This window comes from Passer domesticus, chromosome 4 (genome assembly GCF_036417665.1).
Source record: "Passer domesticus isolate bPasDom1 chromosome 4, bPasDom1.hap1, whole genome shotgun sequence".
NCBI lineage: Eukaryota > Metazoa > Chordata > Aves > Passeriformes > Passeridae > Passer > Passer domesticus.
In genome coordinates, this window is record NC_087477.1 from 39,922,877 (window position 1) to 39,935,313 (window position 12,437).

The 12,437-nt window shown below is 44.2% G+C and overlaps 1 protein-coding gene across 18 annotated transcripts in view; it reads left to right on the top strand.

Annotated features, from left to right (window-relative positions):
* Positions 1-12,437, top strand: part of EPHA5 (EPH receptor A5) — a 193,577-nt gene that overhangs the window by 101,735 nt on the left and 79,405 nt on the right. For 12 of the 18 annotated variants that reach the window (XM_064417313.1, XM_064417307.1, XM_064417314.1 and 9 more), the window contains 2 exons: positions 3,995-4,150; positions 9,822-10,157. The exons of 3 other annotated variants lie outside the window; for them this stretch is intronic. In XM_064417313.1, the coding sequence (XP_064273383.1) occupies positions 3,995-4,150; positions 9,822-10,157 (492 nt within the window). The remainder of the gene's footprint in view (positions 1-3,994; positions 4,151-9,821; positions 10,158-12,437) is intronic. 3 more of the 18 variants (XM_064417316.1, XM_064417319.1, XM_064417310.1) reach the window with 2 other exon arrangements.

Genomic DNA, 12,437 nt, shown 5'->3' on the forward strand with positions numbered 1-12,437 from the left:
CAGCTCATGCCATTGCAATCCCAAGATGCTCTTACTGCCATCCTTCACCATGACCATCTCTCTCTGGCCCCTTTAAGGAGTGCAGCAAGAGGCTGCACAGATGTTAATGCTCTGTGCCTGCCACATTTTGTGGCTGCTATTAAAAATAAAAAGAGTGAAATTGATTTGCTAATAATGGATGTGCTACTAACAGAAACACATCCCACTTGTACCTAACACTAGCAGGTTGTTTATGGCGTATTTGCTGTCTCTAAAAATAATAATTTTTTTCTAGCAACCAATTTAATTTTAAGACTATTTTCACACATCACTGGCTGTTAATCAGTTAAAGAGTTTTAATATTAAGAAGAAAGACGCAGATCTCATCAACAGCTTCAAACCTGGTTTCATTTCTTTTCAGTTGGTTTGTAGCAGATTATGGGGAGACTTAAGCTCATCTTATTTCTCCTGCCTTCCTATCCCCTTTAAAAGATAGATAGCACCATTATCTGTATGACTGTACTGTGCTAGTTCTGTGTATCCTTTCAATGGCTGGTGAATTGGAAATACTGAGATAAAAATATAAGAAGACTAAAATAAGATTTAATTAGGAATTAAACACTAGACACCCATGTAATTTTAAATAAAGTTATATATACTTCATGAAGAGATTATAAGATTGACTGTCAGAAGAGGAATGGCAAGATAATAGACCAAAACCCAAGCTACATGCAAGGTAAGTTGGTTTTGGCCCTGTTCTGCTCTGAAACAAATTTGCAAAATGTCTGAGACATTGCCACCAGTGGCAAAAAATGGACAGGGTACCAGCTGTTGCTTTTGGCTGTTCAGCTCAGCAAAGACCATGCTCATCCACCTGCTGTGATGCTTGCTCTGCAGTGTGGAGGCGTAGGGTGCCCCTGGGGCAGCTTTCATCTAAACAGGGTCTGTTCCATCACAGCATCTCTGTCTGCTAAACTACTGCAGCTGGAGCCATCTCACAGGCTGTCCTCTCCTTTGTGTTGTGTGCAAAGGAAAGGATACAGAGGGAAGTGTCATAGTAGATACAAGCTGTGCCTGAGACACCCATGCAGCTACAGCTTCTTGGTGGTGCAAGCGTGGCTTCTGTCAGGAGCTGCTGGTCATGGGAGCCTGGAAGACTGTTGTGGGGAACCCTGGAAATCCCCCTGTCCTCCCCAGAGCATCTGTTTCAGGTGTGTGGATTCAGCCAACACCATTCACTGTGGCACTTACTGCATTTCTTTTGATTTTCTGTACTCCCCTTTTGTGCATAACCCATCTCCTGTCCATGAATTCTTCCTTTCTAACTGACACAGGAATGTTTCACCTTGGTCCAACAGGATGCTGCTCTGCTGCCTGTTTGTTTTGAGGACTCATGCTGAAATCTTCAGGGTAGCATAATGCTTTTTGCACTCCTCCTAATACTTTTTGAATATAAATGGGACTTACCTGACCCATGAGAGCCTGCAGTTTATAAAAAAATTAGTCTAGTTCAGTTCTATTTCACATCTCTCATTAAAACATGGGTTATTTGCCTTGTGCATCTCTTGGCTCCATATTTATTCATGAAAACCTCACATTTCCTTTGAGCTGAGCTATGTATTGTACCATCATCAACAAGCTACACCTCGTTTAAAATCTGTCAAGGAAAACTGACTTATTTTGCATTTGCTGCTTTGCTCAAAATAGAGGCACAGTAAACTCTTGTGCTGTAATGATTTTCTGTCTGTTTTGATAGAACATAATGAGATAAATTCAGGTCCTTTTTTGAGGGCTAATTACACTGAGTACACAATAGATGTGCACTGCTGTCATTACATGTTGCACATTTTTGTGCTTTCATTTCCCCACTGTTGTCTGTGTGTGCAAGGGTGTTTGATTTGGCCTTGAAATACAAATTGTGGGCTAGAGAGGAAGCATTTGGTGGTCTGCTCTTCCAGAAGACTCTCCAGAGACTGTATAACCATCCTCGCTGTAGGTAGGGCAGCATTTGAAGGTGATTGTAAAGTAAATAAAAGAATTTAAGTATGTGCTGGAAACAGGGATGTGCTATAAATCATGAGGGCAGCTTATGGCAAGTCTGCTAAAAGCCATCAAGAACAGATTCAACCCTAGATGTGTTTGCTGGTCCTGGTGTCTGGGCACAAAGCAGAACAACTACACCCTGCAGGTGGATACCACAGCCTAGGAATGGAATGGAACACATGAGCAATTTTGGAAAACAGGTTTTTAGGACCTGTAAATCTCTCCAGGCCAACCAGTTGTTCTCTGCCTGTGTTGTGGGAAGAAAGGGAAGCTGTGGAAGAGAGTGGGAAGGTGCTTGGTTTGGGGAGGTCAGAAGGGAGCTGATCACCCCCCTCAGCAGGACAGAGAAGCTTCAGATCCATGGGGTGACCTGGTCACCATCAGCCTGTGCTGAGCCTGGGACCTGCTCTGGGCTGCGTGGTGCCTGCTCTGAGAGGTGTGAAGTCTGGGCAAGGCTGTGGAGTTGGGGTCTGGGGCAGGTCTGTTGGATGCTCTTGTATCACACATTTGATGCATGAGTGATCTTCATCACCAAAGACTTAGAGTTGAGCTCTGGGAGTTGGGAATTGATGTGCAAGTGTCTCACCTTTGGTGGAGAAACTACTGATGTAAAAGGGAAGATGGTAAGGGAGTTTCTCTGGTGCTGCAGGAAGCAGAGCCAACTTTAGAAGCAGTTGTCCTAGTTGGTCCACCAGAGGAAAGGGATGCCTAGTGAAAACCTATACTTCAGCTACAGTGAAGACAAGTTCTGTCATCACTTATTGAGTTTTAGCACATGCTGTGATTGTCTGGGACATTCCTGATGGGATAATATTAATGCTTTCACTGTGAACTCATTTCCTTTGCAAGCTAATTACAACGGGGAGAGTTTGAATGCAGATGGAAAGGCTCTGGGATTTACAGGTAATTTCTTCAAGTCTGCTAGCAGATCTGTGCATCATTAATATCATACTGGGCAGAAATATTTTAAAGCAATTCAGAAGGAAGAAAGGTAACAGCACTTTAGAGCTGCTTTAACATGTCTCCTTGTGTCTGCTTTTTGAGACAAACAGAAAGTCAACATTTCCTCCTTTTGCTAACAGTGCATTTGTAATTCTGTATATAATGGTATGATACAGAGCCAGCTGAATTTTTTTCTTAAAAAACCACTTACAAAACTGTGGCTATCACTGCTTCTGGTTGAGTGTGCACACAGAGGTGAAGTGCAGAGAGCTTTGCATAGGTGAAAAAGCACTTGTTTTGGGAGGATGGAAACAAGATATTACTGTATTCATTTCAAACTACTTAAAAAAAATCCCAAGCTACCCATAGCCGTGGATTTGTAAGAAAAAAAAGTAACTCTCAGATCAAGTCCTTGTGCCTCCTCATGCATATGTATTGGGACTGGAAGAAATATCTTGTATGGTTAGCATGCCTAGTTCAGACTATAACCAGAACAGCCTGTCATATGGAGCACTTTAAAATTCCTTACAGGTTTGCAGGGGGAAAGACCCTAGGGAAGTAGCCTTATCACAATGTCTTAAAGATGTCGATCTTGAGATCCCCTCCACCACTGTGTTGCTATTTGTTTGCTGAGACATTGATTTCTGGGTGTAGAACATCTTAAACCAAAAACCATGAAATGTATTTTACCTGTTTTCCTAAGACTGAATGAAAAAAAAATCACAGTAATGTTTTCTAAAGCAGAGCCCAGATGATGTTACTTCTAATGCATTCAACAAGGAAAATAAATATCCAGCAATGGCAGATGCTAGAGGAAAGAAATAATCAACAAATTCACATTCTCTTTTCATGCAGATATTTAAGTATGCACTATCTGCTAGTGGCATAGACTGTTTTAAAATATGCAAACTAAATAGCTCGTGAATATTTGTCTGTTTTATAGCTGAAGATACGGGGGTTTTTTAAAAGGAAATGTGAAGAGATTAATTTTATGATGGGAGAGCTTAGCTTGTGGTTCTTCTTTTCACAGTATGCAGACCTGGGTTCTTCAAAGCTTCACCCCACAGTCCATCCTGCAGCAAATGTCCCCCTCACAGCTACACACTTGATGAAGCATCCACATCTTGCCTGTGTGAAGAACACTATTTTAGGAAGGAATCAGACCCACCTACAATGGCCTGTACAAGTAAGCATGTGCTTATAGGGTTGTTTTTAATCCTTTCAAGTTGTTCCTGTACTATGACTAGACATTATGATACTAACTAATCTGCTTTTTCAGGCTCTGCACTGGAGTCTGAACTAGTCCTGGCACTCTTGTAACGTCACTGTCTTTGTCCACTGTACTCGCGGTTACACAAGAAGCTTCTCAGTGCTTTTTGCTTTGAAAGCTGGCATCCAAGCCAGGAAGAGTTTCTGTAATGAGCAAATGCTCTGTCTGTCCCCCTGCACTGCTGGGTGAGCTCAGCCAGCAGCATGGCATTGGACATCCATGTCAGTGTGTGGGTGCCAGCATGGGGCACGCACGCGGAATTTACCACGGGTATCCTTGCCAGCAGTGGCATGGATAGAATCTCCATGGCCCTGCTTGGTGTCATCCTGTAGCTCATTTTCAAGAAACAAGCTAGGAGAGAGCCCTATCTTTCCAGTCTGCCTGGAGATGGTCACTCTTCTCAAAACTCTGTGATGGAAACTGCTTTTCCAAAATGTAGAACTTAGCCCCTGGATGTAGGGGATGGGCAGTATAACAGGAACACTGGGCTACTGGGACTCCAGGCTGGAGTTGGTGTAATCAGAATCACTAATTTTACCCTTCTCCTGCCATCCATGAGCTGTCCTGCCAGCTGTACCTTGAAAGTCCCTTGTTCAGTTTGTTTCAGATACTTAAGGCCACAATTTCCATGCCCCCAGCTAGTCCTGCTGAGTATAGCACAGATCTGAGCTGGGATTGTCACGCTCCAAATTTAACTTTTGTGGTGAAGAAGTGATTGAAAATTACTGAAATGGAGTTGAACTACTGGTGCAGGAGTAGTTAGGGCTTCCAAGAAACTTAAGCAATGGAGGAAAAAGTAGGTTTGTGATTCCATACATGCTCAGAGCCACTGGACAATGGTGCAGTGGTGACTTCCATACTGTAGGGAAGTACTTTGCATCACGTAGGGATGGTAGCAGCTTTTGTGCCTTTCCCAGTGAATACAGATGTCCTTCATATCTCCCCATCTTTCCACTTCAAACAGAGAAAGAAAAAGTCTGTTCCTGTTGGAGACACACTCTCTCAAAAGAAACTGCCCTTGGCAGCTCTCTGCTTGCCTGCAGGAGGCACTTGGAGCAGAATTGGGCCCCTTGAACTCTGCCTTTGATTTTCACCAGCCAAAGGAGCATGGCTGTTGGAAGCTGTGCTGCAGGGAAGGAGAAGGCAGCCTTAGGCAGCATTGGAGTCACTGGTGCTGTCAGATCAAAGAGGTCTGGGGGGTGAGTCAGGCAAGTGCTTCCCAGTTTATTAAACAGGTGTGCCAGAGTCTTTTGGAGGCATAGCCAGGGTGAGTTATAGCATGAAAAATCTGATACCAGCATTTCTTGATGTTCATTTTACCCCTTGGCCTGACTTTAAAAACTCAGATAAATGTGGTCCAGCAGGGTATTGGGAAACACAGTGAGCTCTGGAACACTCATAAAGTAGGCTTTTCTGTGCAGGCAGAGCCAAAGCCAGCAACTGAGAGAGAGTTGTGCCAGACTCTGGTGTCCGCTGTGCCTCCTGCCCACCATCAGAGGTGTGCTCTCTGCCCTTCTCACAGTGGAAAGGTACACATGCAGTCTGTCCTGCTGGTGCATTAGGCAGGGAAGGAGCTGCCATCCCAGAGGATGTTTTTGCATGCCTATGGCCTGAGCAGCATCGGCGGGGTTCAGAGAGGCACAAGTGAGTTAGGTGAACAATTCCTGTTACAAAGAAATTATGTTCAAGAGCCTGTCTTTCCCAGGTTTCTAATGCAGTTCAAACCCTCTAGGTGAAGGCTGTAATTTCCAACTCTGCAAATGCCATGGGATTTTCTTTTTATGTTTGTTTGGGGATTTTGTGCTTATTTATTGGTGGTGACTGTCTGAGTTTGTTGGCTTTTACTGTTTGGGTGGTTTTCTTTCAGTGTGGGGTTTTCTTTTGTTTTGAGAGCTTACTGTAAGCTAGTTTAAAGCCCAGGCGTGGTGCCTGAAGCTTTGTTAGGATATGGCTTGGCAGGGTATCAAGTCCTTCTGGGGCAAATGAGAAGTTCAATACCCTTCAAGGTGCAGCTCAGCTTCTGCTTCCCACTGCAAACCCCAGAGCCACAGCCGAGGACGTTGCAGCACCTCTGCTGGCATTCACGCCTACCACCCCAAAAACAGGGTGGACTATCTGAGCCTTCTCCATGTGCTTCTGCCACCTTCCCCATGCATCTTTTCTTAGGATTTTGTCCTAATGCTGCTCTGTTTGTGCTGAAGGTGATGAGGAGGGATGCATGTGCTGCTCCAGCTCAGCAGCAGGGGTAGAAGGTTTTGGCAGGGGCAGTAAAGAGTAGGTAGCAACACTGGTGTTCTAAACCAGTCCAGTTATATCTGGAAGGCAACAGCTCATCATGAGCTAAAACAAAAGTGAGAGAGACTTGAGTCATGAGAGGTAGGAAAATATTGCAAGGGTTTTTTTAATGTTTTTATTATTTATTGCCACAGAAGTTAATAATATTCATAGGATTCCTTCAACAAGAAATGCAGTTAATTTTAGAGAATACATCAATGTTTGTTTTCACATCTACACCTGCAAAGTCCCCTTGCCACTCAGTATAGCTGTAAAATCACATTTTCTTAATTTAAAGTGAGTGTTTTTCAGTTCCAAGCTGCATGAGACTCCCCACCGCCACCAGCATCACTAAAGAAAACTAGCTGCTGTATCACTGTCACTTGCTCAGTTAAGTACAGGGTGAGGGAGGAATACATTTTTGTTCAGTTTTTCCAGTTTTTAAAGTATGTTTTATCAGTAATGATTGGTAATTTTGAAACTCATAGTGCTGTGATGCAGTCTAAAATAATTAGTGCTCTCAGACAAAAAAGAAAAAAATTTGGTCCTGATGGATATTTGAGAATTCTCTTATTATTGTGCATCTTCCAGGAAGTAATTGCATTTTATTTCTTCTTAACTAAGTAATCCTAGCTTCAGTTCCTTGCACAACATCTCTTTAAAACCAAAACTGTTCCATTCTTTTCTTTTCTCCTCATGTCTCTTACAAGTAGCCTTATTGTTGCTCAGAGCATGTTGGGGAAATATTTGTAGTATTATGACACATGGGACAAAAAAAGACTTGATTGTATTTACTGTAATAGTCTACTTGCAAAAACTTTACAGTTAACTTCGAGTGTTTACATACATATATTTCTATCTTCAGAGTAATTTCTTTCTTAGGTTATATTTTTAAAATATATGCATCAGTAAACAACAGGTTTGCTGTCCATCAAGGAAAATACCAATATTTTTGTTTTCAGAAAGTGTTTGCCTCTTCTCAGAAAACTGTGGTCCAGAAGGAGTGAATCTGAGGGTATAGAACAGCAAATTCAAAAATTACATGTATCTTTTTAAAAGTCAGTAGACTAATATTTGTGCCTTGACAACAGGAGTTTGGAAATTAAAGCAGACCACCTTAGCAGATCTAGGGCCCCCCTGTTCTGAAGGTAAAACATATTTTTGTTCTCCCAGCTGAGGTTTAGCCAAGTTTTATTCAGGTACAGCTTCAGGATTCTTCTAAGGACCTTTCTCTGAGGCCCTGTGAGAACACTAATTTTATAGGTTACAAAAGCCAGTTTTAAAGCATTTCCACTGAAGCTGATGTTTTTAAGCCTTCAAGAAGAGTAGCTGACTTTTCTGTACAAAGCAAGTAAAAACCTCTGGTGACTTTACAAAAGTAATAATTTATCCCCCGTTAAAGACACATTGTCCAGTAAGTGTTTCTTGTGCCTGAGTTCTTTATATTTTCCTAGAGTACTGGCATCAGCAAAAGGGCATTCATCCAGTGGAAGAAAAAATAGGGCCATTTAACCAGTAAAAAACATATAAAAAATCCTCAAGTGCAGCACATATAACTCCATACAGCTCTGGTGATGAATTCTATAGTTTCCATTATATCAGTACAAGTATGACACTGCAGAAAATAGTCCTGACTTGGGCTGTATGTTGGTGTCATTAGCTCAATAGTGCTGGATCCCTGGGGTGCAGCTTGGGAGTGGATTGCTCCCTGTTTGTAGGGATCTGAAGGGATCACAGAACAAAACAAAAATGATCTGGCATTTCCTAAGACAACTTAGCTTTTTTCTTCAACTGCTTTTCCTCTGAAAAACAAAAGAAAAAAATACATCAGGATTATTTATTTCCTCTGGCAGCGAGTTTCTCATTGAATCAGAAGAGCTTGAGTCGAAATCATTACAGTGTTTCAGTTTATCAGTGTTACAAATTTTATAGACTCAGAGAGGGAAATAGAAAAAGGAAATGGAGGAGAATGCTTCTGGTTTATAAGGTTATTTCATTTTTGCAACATTGCCTGTTTTAAATAACAAATCAAGTTTAGTTATCACAACAAAACAAGAAGATGACAGCCTAAGTCAGCCTGTTAAGATTCATATGGATGTCTAGCTAGTGAAGCTACTTGTTGGACCCTTTTCAAGGAACTGCTCACGGGTTTTGACAACTTCATTCAAACCATAGAGGAGTGTGTTGTGTTGCCTTTCCTCACAAAAATCCCAGCCTTTGCTGTATAGTTTCTGGTGGTGCTGTGACTAAAATCCATCCTAGCTTGCTTTGATAAATTTCCTCTTTCTTCCTCATTCATTAGCATTCCCTGAGTACTTAACACGAGGATAGCTTGCATGAGACTCCTGCTTGTCCTTTCACATTGTCTTTGGGGTGTATCTGCAGCTTGCCCTTCATGTGCAGCACAAACCTGTTGAAAACAAAAACCTGGCAGCACCTTCTGCGAGGCAGCAAGTCCTGAAGGTGCCTCCAGGTGGGCTTTGCTTGCCCAGCCGTGGCCTTTCCCAGCAGGATGAGGAGAAGCAGCCCACTTTGTGCAGGTGCTCTGGTACCTCTGCAGCAGCTGCTCCTCCTTGGATAGCCTTGCCAGTGCCACGCTGGCATCCTGAGCAGGGAGGCTTGGCAAAGTAAGCAGGTGCGGCATGGGTAACCAGCTGTGCCGCAGCCTGGCGGGGACCAGGAGGGCTGCCATGGAGTGGCTGGACACAGCCGTGTTTCCAGTGGCCCGTGTAGATCACCATCTGCTTTGGGCTGCATCGAGCATCTCACTTAAGTGTGATTTGGATGCCTAAGCTTTGGTCTCACTGCTGCCAAATGGCTGATGGAAGAGGCGGCTGCATACAGAGGAAAGATTTGGCATCCGAGTTGAGTACCTGGGTGGTGTGAAAACCCCGGTGTGTGTCTTTTTTTAAGGACCTAGGGGTTAGTGGTACAGGGCCAGTGGGGTGAGGAGGAGGAATCTTGCCCCTGGTGAAGCCAACAGGAACTTGGACAGGGCAAAGACTTGCTAATCCCTTGGCAGAAAGAGCCAGGAGAGCACCAGAGACAATGCCCCAGGGTTCAGTGCTCCTCCTCTTGGGTTTGAGCCAGACCTGTGTACTGTCCTCACACACAGGTGACTGCATCCCAACACAGATCTCTTGAGCAAGGTGAGAGTGCTCAAAACAAATCCCTGTTTTCCCAGTTCTTCGGGTGTTGTTGCAAATGGTCCCCATGAGCAACAGAGCATCTCTTTTCAGCCTAGAGAGTAGTAGCAAGCAGGATGACTGATGATACTGTTTTTACCATGTGTTTTTCTCACTTTGCAAACCAGGACCCCCCTCTGCTCCTCGGAGTGCCATCTCAAATGTTAACGAGACTAGTGTCTTTCTGGAATGGATTCCCCCTGCTGATACTGGTGGAAGGAAAGATGTGTCTTATTATATTGCATGCAAGAAGTGCAGCTCACACTCGGGTCTGTGTGAGGCGTGTGGCGGTCATGTCAGGTACCTCCCCCAGCAAACCGGCCTGAAAAACACCTCTGTCATGATGGTGGATCTGCTTGCTCACACAAACTATACCTTTGAAATTGAGGCAGTGAATGGAGTGTCCGACCAGAGCCCCGGAGCCCGGCAGTTTGTGTCTGTAAATGTAACCACAAACCAGGCAGGTAAGTGGATCTTCAGCCTGGGGGAATGTCTGGGGTGGGAGCCTGAGCCAATCGGACCCAGTGCAGACCTTCCTTTGGAATGGGTGGAAGTCTCCAGGATGGAGGGCTGGACTATGGCCTCTTCAAATATGGGGGGTGGGTGGTGGGCAGTGCTTGTCTCTTAGGTTGTAATTACTGCAGTCTTCAGTATGTTTCCTTTCAGCAGGACACATTTTTAGGATTTGTGACTTTTTCCTTTTACACTAGGCTATTTGGAGATACCTCCACTTCTTCGCATGTTGGTGTATCCATCCACTAAACCAGGGGAAAAAAAGGCTCTTTCCTGTTGTGAAAGGGAAACTTCTAAGAGTCCATTTTGGCTAAAACATCTAAACTTTACAAACAGTTACCCTAATAAAATTGTTTTTAGTGACATTGGGAATTTTAATCCCTCTTCTACACTGTGATGCTAAAGTGCCTGGGCTCAGACTGATGAAGTGTGGTACATTGTCACTGCTTCTCCAACAAGGTAGGGCTAGGATTTCACTCATACTATGTTATTCTTGGGTTTGCACTGTACAGACAGAGATCGTGTAGACTGGTTTACTCCTTTGTCCAGGGCTCTGGTCTGTCTGCCCTTCTTTTGCCCAGAAGTTGTAATGACCTGTCACTCTGGACACAGGCATGGAGTTGCCATTGTCCCCTGTCACTTGGAGGTATGACGGGAGGCAGGAACATTATTACATCTCCTTCTGTGTGCATCAACACACCAGGCACATGACACAACTTCTGTAAAGTCCTGGAGGCTGACCTATCCTTCTCTTGTCCCTCATGCTCTGTGTTTTATGGTCTCTTCGTTTTGCTATCTGGCTTACTTCCTGCCATTTAATTCAGGGCTCCCCAGTGGCATTTGTCTACCATAAAGCCCTTCCAGGACTGTTAACAGGTGGCATTTGAGACTGTGAGGACTGCGCTGCCAGATCACTGGAGCCACCCCCTGCCTTCTCCAGACAAGGTTCAGCCAGGAAACCCAGTGGGCAATTCAGTGTGACAGCTGGATGTAGATTGGCAGATCCTCACTGTGGAACAGAAAAACACTAGCTGGAGCAGGGCTGCATCTCATTCCTGCTGCCCAGGTGTACGTGCACAGGCTTGGCAGCCAGCAGCTAGGAAGTGCAGATACCTGTCCTGGTAATTAAACTGGATTGTTGAAGTGTTGGACGGATCATTCATATGTTTCTAGAGGAGAGGAGATGGAGGCATGCTGGGAGTGCTGCTGATAGATGTGGCATGGAATCTGCTGGAGGAATATTAGAGGACAGCAGTATGACACCCGTTAAAGGCACCTGTTTAATGCAGATCAGTGGGTGTCGTGGTCCTAATGCTGTTTACTGTTTTCCTGTTGTGAAGGCTGCTGCCAGTAACTCTGCTGTTGGAAGAAGTATATTTTCCTGTTAGTGGGTTTGCATTGGTATTTCATTGCTGCCACTGGCTTTTCCATGATGTGTGGCATTAAATCCACATAAGTCTCAGTAAATGTAGCTGTGCATGAGGAGATGATACCTCGCCAATCAATGCAGTGAGGAAAAGGTCTTGGATTGTGACTTATGTCCCAAACTCTCCATAGCTGCTTCAGAATTTATCCACATAGCTGCATCAGGCCAAGAATAACCCCCTTGCACAGTTATCACTTGCAGCTTTGTATTGCAAGGTTGCTTAGAGGAAATGGGAAACCTGTGTCAAATGTGTCCCATGCTAAGGACAAGTGTAGCTTCTGGTCAAGTCTCCCTGTTTATCTTAGTGGAGCCACAATCACGGGAGATAGTAGTGGATCAAGCTGTGGGTGTTTGATACACTGTGTGGTGTTGAAATTGTGTCTGTGTGCTCTCATGGTTGGTTCAACAGGAAGTTCAACCAAACTGCAGTGTAAGGAAAGCAGTGGTGCCTGTGTTTCCTTGTCTCTCTGGCTGGTCCCAACATGTGTTTGTGAGGTGAGCCAGGCCTGTCTGCTGGAGCTGTAGCATCAAATGGGCTTCCCAGTGATGTGCTCTTTCAGCACTCCCCTGGGCCATCATCAGTTTGCCCATGCCAGAAATAAAGCAGATGGAAAGAGGGACTTTGCAAATCAGACTAACTGCCGAGCATGGAAAGTGAGTATCTGGTTTTTTAAGGTGTCTCCAAAAAATGTCCTTTGAGGCAAGTAATGGAGTGCTCCATGCCCAGTGATTCTGGGTATAGACTGACTTCAACAGTTCTTTCTCAAGTAAGAGTAGGCAGGGCACATCTGGCTTGAGAGAGTCT